Source organism: Eubalaena glacialis, chromosome X (genome assembly GCF_028564815.1).
Source record: "Eubalaena glacialis isolate mEubGla1 chromosome X, mEubGla1.1.hap2.+ XY, whole genome shotgun sequence".
Classification (NCBI taxonomy): Eukaryota; Metazoa; Chordata; class Mammalia; order Artiodactyla; family Balaenidae; genus Eubalaena; species Eubalaena glacialis.
The window spans coordinates 12,088,568-12,104,863 of record NC_083736.1 but is presented as its reverse complement, the minus strand read 5'-3'; the positions used below and the strand labels follow the sequence as shown (position 1 = coordinate 12,104,863).

At 38.1% G+C, this 16,296-nt stretch overlaps 1 protein-coding gene across 2 annotated transcripts in view; it reads right to left on the bottom strand.

Moving 5' to 3' along the window:
- The window catches only part of GLRA2 (glycine receptor alpha 2), a 177,762-nt gene extending 176,755 nt beyond the window's left edge, over positions 1-1,007 (bottom strand). For both annotated transcript variants that reach the window (XM_061178589.1, XM_061178588.1), the window contains exon 1: positions 940-1,007. In XM_061178589.1, the coding sequence (XP_061034572.1) occupies positions 940-1,007 (68 nt within the window). The remainder of the gene's footprint in view (positions 1-939) is intronic.
- Between the last annotated feature and the right edge of the window lie 15,289 nt (positions 1,008-16,296).

The following is a 16,296-nucleotide window of genomic DNA, read 5'->3' as shown; positions in this document are numbered from 1 at the left end:
TTTCCCAGTACTCATAGCATTATTGCTATATGTTCCATTTTTCTTGGTTCTGTGAAAAAATACCATAAAATTTGGTGAAAATTAAATGAAGAGTCCTACACTTTGTTGTATGAACATCTCTTATCTCTATCTTGTCTTAGAACCTCTTAGCCATTAGGATGGCTATTTCACTTACTGGTAATAATCTGGTATTTTGAGGTATCAATTGATTAGACGATTTGTAAATTAAATAGAAAATGCAAGCATGCAAATAATGATTTCTCACTTTTTAAAATTATGCATAGTCCATTTCTCATGCATGCATGAATACAAAGATGTCATATTAATTCAGTTTTGATAGGCAATACATTTCCAAATATATTGAACAGTAGGCTACAGTGGTAAAATGAGATTTTAAATGTTTTTGATATTTCAAGAAATTTCCTGAATTGTAGTTCTCATAGCATGCATCTAGTTGCTGAAATACAATAGAAGTCCCAAGTTAGCTAAGAATCTGGGTTCTTTTATATTTTACATAAAATGAGCATGCTTCTGGCAAATTAATTCAATCACTTCCACCATATGGAAAGCACTGCATTCAATAATCCCTTTAAATGACTTCCAGAAGAATTTGAAAGCAAAAAAGAAAAAAAAATCACCATTATTTAGAAATGTAAAGAGCATGCAACTCATCAGAGTATCTTAATATCACATTGGCTGTGAAAATACGTTGAAATGCACAGAGTGGGGTTATGCATCATAAAACTTGCCTTTGTGAAAATTTACCACCTTCCCACCATAATTAAGCTTTTTAAAAGAACAAAAGAACTCTAACTCTCCTTTATAAAATTAACATAATGTGGTCCGGGGCACAGAGAAATAGATAAAAATTGCATGACACGTTCTCTTTCAAACAGTTTTCATGTGGAAAATATCAGCATGCAAAGTCGTTTCACCTACCTGAAGTGGTTTGTCTCTAAGAAAAATGCAAACAAGGCTGTCAAAATGTTCACTAGCTGCCGGTTCATTCCTGTATCTGTGATGCTTGTGGAAAATATTCCCGAAATGATTCCAGAAAGAAGCTAGGACAAAGTATCTATTTATTGTCCAGACTCAAAATCTGGCAGGAATCTAGTTTCCTTGAAAATCAAAAAGAGATTTGGGTTTGTACAGTTTGCTGAGAAAAAACAAAAAGTGCCAGTACTGGGCATCATGGTCAGGTCAAACGGGGGCTTAGGACCATCAGTTAACCTAGGAAAGACAAAGCCTTAGAACTGATGGATCCCCCAGCTGCTTTTCCTGAATAATAAAAATGCTGCTACCTTAATCGCATCACCATGCAAAGGGGGCTGGTGACAATGCCATGCTGGAAGTCGGGTTGCTGTAGCTTTTGTTTTATGTCCTTTCTATTTAGCAAATCCCTTTTCTCTAGAAAATGTTCTCTTTTTAAAAGAAGTTGTAAATGAGGGAGAAGAAAGGACTCTGCGTGCTGGAGTGGGTAGGAAGAAGAGGGCAAAATTGCTGAAATCCTGTGCTGGAATGAGGGCTACAGAAAGACGGAGACGTGATCTTACCGAGCCTATAAATTTCAGCACTCGGACAGCTCCTAGCTCTGAAGTGCGCATGTTTCCTTTTTCAGTCGCTTGGGGCGGGGGTCGGGGAGAGGCATTCCAGAGGGGACATGCCTGCTATTCCAAGGCAAAGGGTGACTGGCCGTTCCGCGCGAAGGGGTGCTGAAGGGGTGCGGTGATGACCAGGGAAGAGCAGAGGTCAGGGTAGATGGAGAGGGTGAAGAAGGCTAGGGTCTGAGCTCCTGGAAATGCGAGTCTGTCGGTGGGTGGGCGGGACGGGAGTTTGAAGCAGAAAAGAGAAGGGAATAAGGTCTAGGCGTGGGAAAAGAAAATTGGGCGAAGCAGAGAACAGGATCTAGAGTACTGAAATGATAATAGGGGAGTGGGTAGTCTACTCGTTATCAGTGAAAGCTAGAGGCAAAAGAGGAATCCTGTGCTGAAGAGGAGGGGACATTTCATGGGCATAGAGAAGCCCATATGCAGAAAATGGTTCATGAGGATCGATAATTTAATTTAGAAGCCCTTTATACCTTCCTCGCCCCTTGAGTGTTTTCGTTTGATTTTAGCTGCCGGTTCCCAAAGGATCTCTCTACTTCTTTACTAGGGAAAGCCCCTTCTCTGAGCTTTCTTCAGCGGCTCAAAATCCTTGGGCATCCTCTTCAAGTCACTGATTTGTAGAGGAGGAAAAATACAATGGGCCGGCAGGGGGCAGTAGCAATCTTTTATTGCCCTGGTTAAAGGTTAGAGAGTAGGGCTCCGAGTAAGAGCTGGAGCAAGGAAGGGTGAGACTGCGGGTGGAGTTTCATCTGCCCATTCCAGATGTTAATCACCAGGGAGGAGTCGTGTAATAAAGTGTAAATGTTCTCCTAAATTGGCTAAAGAGACAGAAAATAGTGAAAGTTTATAAATCCTGTACAAAAGCATGACAGGTAACTTTGCTATTTCAAATTAAACTTACAAATGTTGTTATTAATAAAAAAGAGGAAGGGTAGATAGTTCAGTGTAAGTAATTATCAGCTCTGGCAAGGGGGAATGAAAAATGCGTGTTCTGCCATGAGCTGGGTGTGTAACCTACTTTTTGTCTGTAAAATGTACCTTGTTCGTCACCTTGGCACTCCACTGCAGGTCTTAATTTTAAAACAAAATAAAATGATTAATTTTCAGTCCATAAATGACTAATATGCCCATGGATAAGTTTAAATATTATGGCAGAGTAACAAAGAATTCTATGTTTTTAAAAAGTAGATTCTGAGAAAAAATGCATGTTCTTTTCACCTTTTAGTCTTAACATAAATCACCTGAAGAGCTTGTTGAAATGCAGATTCTGATCTGGTAGGTCTGAGGTGGTGCCTGAGATTCTGCATTTCTAACAAGTTCCTAGCTGAGGTTGTTTCTGCTGGTCCACCGATCACACGTCAAGTAGCAATGGTCTGTATGCCCTTTTATCAGAAATTTATCCCACCAAGACAGTGAGAATATAGGACCTTTCTTTAGATGAAAAGCAGCAGTGCCCAGGCATTCTGCTTCCATACAAAATCAGTTCTTTGGAAGTGTTCTCTTAACTCCCAAAGCCCAGAAAAAGTGATTCAATTTAAAAGGAAAACAGTATGGTGTAGGGTGAGACATCCCTGGACTGCAGCTTTGAATCTGTTCACTTCCGAATTCATCCACGTGGAAACTCTAGACCTGATTTTATCCCTGCAGTCCTGACCCAAAAAATAAAATCAATTCTTGGAAATATATTTCTTCAGTTGGTGCTATGGAAAACTCATACAAGATTTTTTTGTGTTCAAGATTCTTTCCAAAAGAGAAAATATTTATGTAAAAGTATATGAAAATGATCTGTACTAAAATTTTTTGAGGTTGTAATGATGCTTAAAGTAATACAGTCTTTGCAAGTCATTTCTTTCAACAGCAGAGTTTTGTTATTAAACAAGAGTAGGGTGAGTAGGGAAACCTGTGACAAAGGGAGACTCTGGCTAGCAGCATGAGATCAAAGCACGTATTATTTTAGAGTTGGAAGGAACTTTAGAGAGGATCTAGTGTAACCGCCTCATTTTACTTCTCAGCTCTCCTCAATTTGGATTCCAGCTCCGTCAATCTACAGAAACAGCTCTCACTAAGTCTGCCAATGAATTCCTTGTAACTAAGGCCGAAAGATATTTTGCTGTTGTCATCTTACTTGACATTTACATGGCACTTGACATTATCGATCTCTTTTCCCTTCTTTTATTTAAATTTATTTTTATTTTATTGTGGAAAGAACACTTAACTTGAAATCTACTCTCTCAACAGATTTTTAAGTGTAAAATACAATGTTGTTAACTACAGGCTCAATATTGTACAGTGCATCTCTAGAACTTACTCATCTTGCATCACTGAAACTATACCCACTGATTAGCAGCCCCTCATTTCCCCCTCTCTTCTGTCCCTAAGAGCCACCATTCTGCTCTCTCGAAGGGCTTTCTTCCCTCGACCCTGTGACACAGTACACTCCTGGCTTGCCTCCTATTCTGTCTCCTTGGCAGCCATATCCTCCTCTACCTGGCTTGTAAAAGTTGGATTTTCTAAAGTCTGTATTGGAGGTCCTCTTATCTTCTCATACTACACTCTCTTAGACAATATTATACACATCTGTAACTTGCATTTTCCTTTTATGCAGATGACACACAAATATATATTTCTGTCCAGACCTGCACATCCTAAACAATTCCTGTTGAATGTCTCAAAGGCTCCACAAAGTCCACAGGTCAAAACCAAACTTTTTTTTTTTTTTTTTTTAATTAATTAATTTATTTATTTATTTATGGCTGTGTTGGGTCTTCGTTTCTGTGCGAGGGCTTTCTCCAGTTGCGGCGAGCGGGGGCCACTCTTCATCGCGGTGCGCGGGCCTCTCACTGTTGCGGCCTCTCCCGTTGTGGAGCACAGGCTCCAGACGCGCAGGCTCAGTAGTTGTGGCGCACGGGCTTAGTTGCTCCGCGGCATGTGGGATCTTCCCAGACCAGGGCTCGAACCCGTGTCCTCTGCATTGGCAGGCAGATTCTTAACCACTGCGCCACCAGGGAAGCCCAAAACCAAACTTTTAATACTTCCTTCAAGTCCTGTTTCTTTTCTGCTGTGCCTGTTTCATTATCACCAACCAAAAGCCAAGGCATCAACGCTAGGACACCCTCTCCATCGTCTACCATATTCAGTTCTCTACGAAGCTCTATTGATTTTCTCTCACATATTTACCAAGTCTGTCCACTTCTCTCCCTCTCAGCCTCCATGACCCTAGTTGAGCTACCCTGATCTCTTGCTCGTACTGCGGCAAGAGTTACCCAGCTCCTCTACCTGCACCAGCAGCAGATCCTCCTCCACCTCGTGATTACACTGCGTCCACAACGACTGTTCAGAAATCAAAACCTGATCCCTCTGAGTAACACGATGACTTTCCGCTGATCTTTAGGTAGAACAAGAAAACTACTTAACATGATCTAAAAGTTCCACGTGGTCTGGCCTATGCCTACATTGTCTTTCATCTCATTCCCTACTCATCTCATTCCTTCTCCTCTATCCATACCGGCCTTTTTTTAGTCCCTCGTGCTTGCCATCTTGCTTAATCCCGGAGAGTGCTCATGCCTCCCATCTTGTCTTGTTAACATCAGCTTATTTTTCAAATCTCTTCTCAAGTGTTATTTTCTCAAGAAGGACTTTCCCGACCTGCACACCTCTATCTATTACAGGCTCCCTTACTACTCAGCAACTTTGATTCAAAGAGCTTGTCATCATTGCACGTATACATGTATATGATTAATTGCTTAGATAATGAGCTTTGTAATGGACAGGGGCAGCATCTGGTTTTGTCTACCATGGTATATCCATCCATTCAGTGTTATGACAGGAATCATAATGGTATTGATGGTGATGAGAATGTAATTTTTTGAATGCACCCAGAAGTGCTGCTTAAAAAAACCAATATACTTACATATGTATCGTTCTGTCAAAAATTACTTGTTAATCATTTTAAATCTAAAAAAAAAATTACTTGTTAGGGAATTAACAAGTTGAGCACTATGATGATTTGAAAGGAAACCCAGCTCAGTGGCTCAGGAGTCTATAGCATGAGATGAAAATACAACTAAGAGACTATTAATCTGATGTCCTTAATCCAGGTACCACCTCTAACACTGATCAGTTATATGACCATGGGCAAGTCATTTAATACCACTGAGCCTCATTGTCATAATATATAAAATACAGATGATGATATTGCTACAAAAAATACGGAATACTCTTGAAAGTCTTATCACATCATAGCTGACTGTGTGTTTTAGGCTCGTAATCTCAGTTCTGAGCATCTATTGACTGCTACAGTTCATGTTTTCACTGTCCCTTGGACAATTCCACTTTCAAAGACAGTAAGTCTCAGGAGCTTGGAAAAGCTCTTATTTGCAATGCAATAGAATCCTGAAGTTGAATCCACCTAAGCTTCTAATTTACTGAATCACAGCTGGTTGAGGCATGCGGCACCCTTGTTTTGTACTCTTACCAGAAAAATGAGAAGATTCTGACCCATCCTATAACATCATAAGGATCAATACACAATATTTGGTCTATATGATGCCACATATTAAAGAATTCTAAGTAGATGTAAACAAATAGACATTTCTTATGAACATCAGAATCGTTTGAACATCAGTATCATTTACTGACACTGATAAATCTCTAACATATACATAATGCTTTGTAGTTTTCAAAATACCCATACTATGTAGTAGGCAGAACAATGATTAATCACTATATTTTTTCCAGTGAGGAATTTAAAGCTCATGTAAGTTGATCAATTCTCCCAAGTCCACATGACTATTAAGTGACAAAGTCATACTTTCTATATTTCCTATCCAGGGAACAGACTTATTTCTCATCATATGTATGACTGATATTTTTCAAGTCACGGAGAAACTACTATATACCCACACTGTTTTTAATAACTATGTTTATGAGTCCATTGTAGTAAGTGCCCCTTTGTTGATGGAATTTTGGTCTCCATTAAATTCATACACACAAATGACAAACGGAAACCCCATTTGTTTTCTATAAATTTATTTATTTATTTATTTTTGGCTGTGTTGGGTCTTTGCTGCTGTGAGCGGGCTTTCTCTACTTGCGGTGAGCAGGGCTACTCTTTGTTGCGGCGCGAGGGCTTCTCATTGCGGTGGCTTCTCTTGTTGCAGAACATGGGCTCTAGGCGCATGGGCTTCAGTAGTTGTGGCACGTGGGCTCAGTAGATGTGGCACGCAGGCTCTAGAGCGCAGGCTCAGTAGTTATGGCTCACGGGCTCTAGAGTGCAGGCTCAGTAGTTGTGGCGCACGGGCTGAGTTGCCCCGTGGCATGTGGGATCCTCCTGGACCAGGGCTCGAACCTGTGTCCCCTGCATTGGCAGGCAGGCTCTTAACCACTGCGCCACCAGGGAAGTCCCGAAAGCCCATTATTAAGAGTCTCAAAGTCAATTTCCTTAGGAAAAGAGTTGAAAGATGTCTAATATCCTGCCTCAGGTCACCTCGTGAACTCTTACGGGTCTTCCTGAAGAGAGATGGCCCTCCTCTTACATGGGCATTCTTTCTTCCATTGAAAAGATGACGTAGAGATTAAGAAAGGACTTATTAATTTATAATTGACACCAGCTGAGAAGTAGAGGTTTAGGTAGAGAGGGCAAGAAGTTGTTTTACCAAATCTTTAGTTGCTTGAGGACGCTTCCTCACAGAGAATGATAAACCCAATTTCATCGTGATAGAATGTTCTGAATTACATTCTCCTGCCTCCAACAGACCCTCTTCTCACTCTAGGGCCGTAGGTTGGAATGGATTTCTGAGTGAGAAAACCCTCTGACGTGAGGCTGCATGGTCATTATGATATTGGTTAAAATGTGTAGCTTGTGAGATTAATGATTAGTGATTGCCATTTTTGACTATATGTAATATCTCAGGTATCAGGTAGAGTCTACCTCTTAAATCCTAGATCTCTAAGCTACCACTGCAGAGTCAACAATTGACTCTCAACCTTCATGGCCAATCACTGGTCCATATGTCCTTTATCTCCTTGCAGTGGTTATATTGGAAATAAAGGGCACATTATGGAGCCCACTCCATTGGGTTAAATAAGTTGATAGGAGGACAGGAATTTTATTTAATTTAATTAATTAATTTCTTTATTTTTGGCTTTGTTGGGTCTTCGTTGCTGCGCACGGGCTTTCTCTAGTTGCGGCGGGCGGGGGCTACTCTTCATTACGGTGCGCGGGCTTCTCACTGTGGTGGCTTCTCTTGTTGCGGAGCTCGGGCTCTAGGCACACGGGCTTCAGTAGTTGTGGCACGTGGGCTCAGTAGTTGTAGCTCACGGGCTCTAGAGCGCAGGCTCAGTAGTTGTGGCGCACGGGCTTAGTTGCTCTGTGGCATGTGGGATCTTCCCGGACCAGGGCTCGAACCTGTGTCCCCTTCATTGGCAGGCAGATTCTTAACCACTGCGCCACCAGGGAAGCCCCAGGACAGGAATTTTAAAAGGGAGGTAAAAAAATATAGTTCCCACATTTTGATTTGTGCAGGCTGCTGCAAGCACTAGTACTGATGAATTTAAAGCAGTTTTCAATGGCCAGCGTTGTCTACAGAGCAAGGATGCCTAAAGAGCTGCTGTCACCCTGCATTTATTCTCTAATTTTTAGAAATCCAGCTTGCTTCTCTCTTCTTTATCTTGTGGAATGAATAAAGATGCTCAGCATGCAGAGAGGCAAGCTTCAAGGCCGTGAAGTGTAAATGTGAAATCACTGCTCTTCCAGGTTCCATGCAGACAATTGGATGTCTGTCCAGAGCATTTCTGGATTAAGTGACTTAGATGTCAGAAAAATCATTTTAGGATTAGAATTCTTCTGCTTATTAGTGCTCAATGTTCATAGACCACAAATGTGTCCAGCACTTGAAACAATTTCTATTTCCAGTGATGATTCATACAAGTGATTGCTTCTCTGTTGGCTAACGTGAGAAATGCAGCATTTCTTTTCATAAACATCAAGTAGGCAAATAATAATTTGGAGGATAAATCAAATATAATCCTACTCGAATGTATTGGAAAGGTTCCTTCTTTGCCACAATTCTCAAAATGAAAATAACGAATAACAGTAAGATTGACTGCTGCAGTATCACTTGTCTTAGAATCTCCTAGGTTTGGTTCTACAATTGACACGAAAACCACCTCGACATCACCTGAGTTATCATGATACTCTTGCTGAAATTTTCTTTTGGAGAGTTCTCAGATTTTAAATATTTATTATTGACTTGATAATGTTTGTCCCCCCCCCCGCCCATATAAAATGCCTCTTCTTGGTTCACAGAAGACTAAAAAGAAGCTGATTTTGAAAGAGTGAATTATTTTAAGTTGGACAATAGCAATAGTTTTATATTTGCAAGTAAGCTAGCACTTGGTAGTTGAAGTGGAGTTCCACTCATTATATTCAATGACAACATTTTTATTATTGTTGTAAAGCATAGCATAGATACTAATGGGAAAGGACGTAGGTAATCAACAGTCCTGTCAATCAACCAGTCAACAAATATTGATTAAGCATTTACTATACACAAAGTACTGTGTATTTCTCTGAAGATGAGGCAAAGTAATATAGGACATTATTTCTGCCCTCTAGGGACTTATGATCTATATGTGAAGGTAAGAAAAATAAATATTATGGGATCAGGACTCTAGGTCAGGGTATCATCTGGGGAGGTCAGCTTACTGACACCCAAGAGCTTCAAAATGTGGCATTCACCTATGGATTCTTCACCATTTAAACTCTGGTTCTTAGCTTGGCAGGTTCACAAAATTAATCTTGTCTGTGCCCCAAATATGTTACTAATCAAGGATGTGATATACCAACTATATGTCATATAAACCTGACATATAAACCAGAATGAAAATGTAGCTATCAGGCTGCCAAGTAACCCATGTGGACTGAATGATGTGTAAGCTTCTCGGGTGCATTCTGCCTAGGAAGGTTTCATGATAAACATGAAATTAGAGTTATAGAGTTATAGTCAACCATCTGACCATATGGTTGAAATGTGAAAAAGTTGAGTAGAACCTATCTCAAATAGACTGATAGAGCCATCTCCAGCTTCATAATACCCATTATGAACATTTATATTATCTGTTTTTATTATTCACTCCTTGGATTGGAATTTGAGTTAGCTCTCAGACCTCTCTCTTTGATGCTCTATTTCTAATTAAACTTCACTGCTAATTATTACCTTAAATTGCTTTTTGAAAATGGTGTATTATGAAGTATTGGATATTTATAAGAATATATATCTGGAATATTTATAAAATATACATAATAATGATAAAACAAATTTCTATGTAACCACACATAGCATAAGACATAGAAAATAACCCACACTTCTGAAGCCCCCTAAATGCTAATCTACTAATCTCATCATTTTCTTGCTTTGCTTTATTATTCTAACACACACATACACACATATTGTTTAGTTTCTCATGTTTTAACTTGTACATAAATTGAGTGAGATTGTTTGTATTCTTCTGTGACTTGTTTTGTTTGGTCCATATTATATTGTTGCCATGTAGCAAGAAGTCATTCATTTTCATACTGTGTTGCTCCGTTCTCTGAGCATGCCACAATTTATTCATCCATTCCACTGTTGATAGATGGGCTTTTGGGTTGTTTCCAGGCTTTTTGCTATGATAAATAATGCTGCATAATATTCTTGTACCTTTCTTCTCCTGTACATGTGCATATGTAGAGGAAGAATTACTGAATCCTAAGGTATGCAAAGCTTCATTTTATTAGATGATGCTAAGTTGTTTCTTACAGTGTACTAATAATTTACACTCTCACCATAGTGGAGAAAGGTTCTAGTTTCTTTATATACTCACCAACAGTTGGCATTGTCAGACTTCTTAAGTTTTGCCAATCTAGAGAATGTTAAATAGCATCTCGTGGTTTCAGTTTGTATTTATCTAATTACTAATGAGCCTGAGTACCTTTTCAATATGTTTACTGACCACTTGTGTTATGTCTGTGAAACATCTGTTTATTTCTTTTGAAAACTATTCAATTAGGTTTTTCCTTTTCCTTATTTTTGTGTAAAACTATTTTATAGCAATCTTTTGCTAGTCATATATGTTACAAATATCTTTTCCCAGTTTGTGGCTTTTCACTTTCTTTATCGTATTATTAATATAAATTTTTCCCTTACGATTTTTGCTATTTTTGTCTTGTAATATAAGTATCAGTATTGCAATTATGAAGATGTGTTCTTCTATTATCTTCAAAGTTTTTATTATCATTCACATTTAAATGATTAATACCTAGAGCAAATGTTGTCTATTTTAATTGTCTATGTGAGTGTCATGCACTTTTAGTTGTTAATTGATAGGTGTAGATCATATATTAAAACAGGAACCAGGTGCTGTCCTTCTAAGAATTTTGAAATTAAAATGCCCTATAATATCAGCATAACACATTAGAGCCTAATTTTGCAAAGGCACTTCAAAGAGATAAAATGGCTCCTAATCCAAAAAGACCTAAGTGTTCTTCTGGTAATGTGTGGCTGTATAATAAAGTACCCCCAAACTTTTATGGTTTAAAACAACTATTTGTCTCTCAAGGTCTGTACCTGGAGTGGGTTCATATGGACATACTTGTTTGGGGTCTCTCAAGCTGTTGTATGGAAGCTGAGGGTTGAGTCATCTGAAGGCTCAGTTGGGTCAGACTTCCAGATGGCTTACTTGCCTGTCTGGTATTGATATTACTTGTTGGGTATTGGATGTGAACTCAGCTGGGACAGTCAACCAGCGGACCTACACATGGCCTTTCCCTGGGACTTGGGCTTCATACAACATGGTGCCTTGGGTTCTGAGAAGGTGTGTCTCAACAGTGAGCATTCCAAGAGAATAAGGAAAATACTGCTGCAAGGATTCTTATGACCCAGTCTTGGGAGTCATGCTGTGTCACTTCTGCTGCATTTTACTGATTACACATGGCCAGCTCCCTTTCAATGTGGAAGGGAATTTCTCTAGGGTGTGAATACTAGAGGGTATGGTTCATTGGGCAGTTGTCTTTGAAGATTAACTATAGCAACCATGTCAAAGGATTGTCAGTATTAATGTTTACAGAGACTGTTGTGTCATCTTCCAGTTCAAGCAATAAAGAAGAGTAGATAGACTGAAAAAAACCTCTCAAGACAAAACACCTAAAATTTGTGGATAAAATATGTTTTTAAAAACAAAGTTGAACTGGCCATGAACTAAGAGAAATTCTCAGAGACCCGAAACAAGAGAGCATGAATCCAAACTAAAATTCAAATGCTAAAGACAGGAGTTACCCTAGAGTATCTCTTTATCCCCCAAGATTTGTGACTTCGGTTTTATGGCAGCTTGGTGGGATGGGGGAGGGAGAATGAGAGAGAAGGCCTAGAGCCCAGACAAGGTGGGTGGTCTATTTGGAAACCCTCTGTATAAACCACAGAAAAGGAGAGATAACACAGAAGCATTTGCCTACCCAAAACTTGACTCTAAATGGAACTAAAACATATCTGAGAATTTGTAACCACAGGAAAACCTCATATGGGCTTGTGATCCTAAACCTATAATCCAAATACCTCAAACCAAGAATTTATTTAAAGTTGTTCTGAGTTGGTGACTTCAAGTATCTCTGGTGGAAGCAATGCTCATCCACTTGGGAGAAACAAATTTCAACACACACTTCAAAGTTTTCTTTCAGCTAAAGTTATAATGGATATGATTTGCAAATATAAATCACAGAACATATGACAAAACAAGGCCTCCAAAAGTAAGAGCCGGGAGAAGCAATGAATAATAAAGGAAGATACTCAAACACTTCAGATATTAAAATTATCAGACTTAGAATAAATATATTAATTATGTTTAACAATTACAGAAGCAAAGAATGAGTGAGAAATAAGTGACTCAAAAAGAAACAAATACAGTACCTAGAAATTAAAAGTATAATAATTTACATTTACAAGTCAATGAGCTATTTAAATATCATATTAGATATAGCATATAAGGTTACTGGAAGAGAGACCAAAGATATTATCTGGAAAAATAACACAAAGAGACAAAGAATTTGAAAACATGAAAGAGAGGTTAAGAAACGTAGAGGATAGAGAGAGTAGATCTAACACATGACAAGTAGGAGTTTCAAAGAAATAATAGATTTCAGGAGTGGTGATTTGTGAAGAAGCAATGACTAAAATTTTTCAGAATTGATGAAAAACTTGAAGCATCAGAATCAGAGATTCAAATGAAATCCAAGCAGAATAAATGAAAAAACTATGACACCTAAATAAATTGTACTGAAAGTGAAACTGAAGACACTCAAGACAAAGAAAAGACCTTGAGATCAGTCAGAAATCAATTTTTTAAAAATTACTAAGTGACCACAATTAGACTGACAGCTGAATTCTCAGCAATAATAAGAGGACAAGAAGATAATGAAATTAATTATTCAATATACTGAGGGAATATAGCTGCCAATCTAGAATTATATATCTGCAAAATTCTTTTAAAAACAAAAGCAAGAGTGAAATAAATATATTTCCAAACAAAACTGAGACTGTTTACTGACAATGGAAATGTCAAGAGAGGAATAAAAGAGAAATAAAATTTAGAGTGAAAGACTATTTCAAGAAAAAAGAAAATGACTCCAGAAGGAAGGTATAAGATGCAAGTAAAAGTAGTGAACATAGAAATTGCTATACAAATGGGTAAATATGAATAAATAATAATGGTATATATTAATTTCAGACAAAAGTAAGTTTTAAGGTGAAAAAAATCTTACTACAGACAGCCAGGATTAGTACCCAGATCATCTGGATTAAAGCTATACTGTGACATCACATTGGAATAGAGCAGAAAGAACAATTAAGGAGGATGAAGATGAGCAGAGAGAATAATAGAAGAAGTAGAAGGTCAGAGGGCATCCTGACAAGTTGTTAAATGCTAAAAAAAAAAAAAGTTAAATAGGATTAACATAGTTAACTGACTATGTTAATAGGTTTAACATATTCATCAAAGGTTTCTCTCCTCCTCCTCTTCCTCATCCTTCCCCTTTTCCCCCCTCCCCCCTTCCTTCTCCTCTTCCTTCTTCTCCTCCCTCTCTTCCTCCCCCTCCCTCTCTTAACTCCAGGTTCTCAGAGACCAAGATGCTAGACTTAGTTCACTTCATATAAGAACGTTAAAGGACAATGCAATTGTTGCCCTCAAGAGTATAAAGTCCATTTTCTAAAATATGCCAAAGATGCGTATCTCCATCTTTCAGGACAGCTGTATAGGGGCCATGGGTCTAGGATACATAAATGATGGGAATTCCTGCCAAATGGTTGACTGTTGTACCAGGCAAGGAAAAATGGATGGAATCTCTATTAACAGAGCCTTTAAAAAAAAGTGTGGGTCTGTCATAAACCTACTTATTTCCCTCCAGGCTTGTGCATCTATGGCACATGATATTGAGAATTGAGAAGATGTATATCCAAGTTCTAGTTCCTGCTTACTAGCTCTACAATCATAGACAGATTACTAGCTCTCTGAGCTCCAGTTTCCCTTCAGTAAAATGGGAGATGTATTACCTTCCTTGTCTACCACCCCTGGTGGTAGCAAGGATCCAATGACATGGGTTAGAGGGCTATATCAACTTTGAGGACTCCAATAAATGTAAGCTATTGTTATTCTTGAATAAATGCTTTCATTATCACAGTCACATGAGGCCATTTATGTAATAGCTTCCTTAATCATTTACTTAATTCTAAGGAGAGGATTATAATTTATATTCAACATTTCACATTAATTTAGGAAAATAGAAAAAAAGAGAGATGTATTTTTCAGTGATGATGGATAGTATATGCAAAACATATATGGATGAAGACAACAAGATCCTTTTATTTTTCAGATGGGGAATTATCATATGAGCTTCTGGAAAGAAAACCTAATTCAACTTTTATGTTCCTAACTTTAGTAATAAAAAGTATGTTGAGTAATCATGCCAAATGACTTGGATAAATTGCTAAATATGAATGAGGGGAGAATTAAATTGACACAAAGGAAAGGGTTTCTTGTCAGAGAAAAATTTTTGAAGGGAGCTGGAGATTATTTGTTTATTTTTTATTCTTAAAACTGATTCTTTTTATTTACTAAAAGACATAGGTTTGAAAATGAAATCGTTGCTGTCCTTACCATAAATGGAAAACCTATACTACCACTACCAATAAATAAAAATAAATGCAATGAACAGCAATATGATTAAAATCTAGCTGTATACTGTTGCCCACTCCCTCTTTATTTTTTTTTCCTAGAAAGAGGAAGAAAATGCTTCCATCTTTTTCTTTTTTTTTTTTTAAATTGAGGTATAGTTTTTTACACTCCCTCTTTATTAAAAGGGAAGATTAGCAAGGATTGAAGACATGCTAAAAATGTAATCTTCCCTTTTAGCATGTCTTCAATCCTTGGAGATAATTTAATGTAAACATTAGACCGACTCTGTGGAAAATATTGAGTTGTGTTTGCTTCTTGACCAGCGCACCAAGAAATGTAATCAACTAAAGAGATGGAAACAATTGAGTAACCATTAATCTTTCTCCTTTTAAGGAAATCTATTTTTGTTATGGTTTGCAATGCTTTCAAGATAAGGCTAAATTATATTGTAAAACTAAATCAGTTTTTAAGTCAATACTAGACAAATCTAGTTGCACAGGCTCCCATCATATAATTAGAAAATTAGCTATTCTATTTATTTATAGGATACCATAAAGAAATGGTAAATGCAATTCTCAATGTCATGTATACAAAGTCACACTGATACAGATAAGAATGAAAATGAAATATGAATAATGGATGATGAATCATTTTCTTGGGTCTCCAGAAGCCACTTAAAAATTAAGATGAAACGATGCCATTATTAATCTTTTGTTACATAAGGACATTGAAAACAATCTTAGTATGGACTTCAGACCCCTTGATTCCATTATGTTGACTAGACCCATTATCCCCAGGGGCGTGTCCTTTCACCACGGAGTCACAGCTTCTTGCACCAGGATTGCATACCCCTTCTACTTTCCAGTTCTGTCTGGCAATCCATTCTCTTCCTAGCATCTTCTCAAGAATCTATAGGGCCCTTGGGCCCTCTCTTTTCCCTGTATGTCCCTCCAGCCTCTGGAGACTGGTCAATGGGCTACACAAATTAGGCTTTATTGACCAGTTGATTTCCAGTCGATTTCAGCCAATAGGAGGCACCAGCAGGAGATCAGAGTTGGGAAGGAAAGAGAGTTGGAATATTTATTCCATCACCTCCCTCCCAGCTGAGCAGAAATTTGCTAGGGGCTTTTTTTTTTCTATTGAAAGCCAAATTCAAAGAGACAGAAAATAGATGGGTGGTTTACAGCAACTTGGGAGAGAGGAAAATGGGGAATGATTGCTAATGCATTTGGGGCTTTGGTGAGTGATAAAAATATTCTTGAGTTGGATAGTGGTGATAGTTGAAAGCCCTACAGATATACTAAGACCATTTAATTGTGCGTATCAAAAGGGTGAATTTTATGATGGGTGAATTATACCTCAATTTAAAACAGATAGAAAATATACAATGGAATATTATTTGGCCATAAAGAAGAATGAAATCTTATCACTTGCAACAACATGGATGGACCTCGAGGGCGTTATGCTACGGGAAATAAGTCAGACAGAG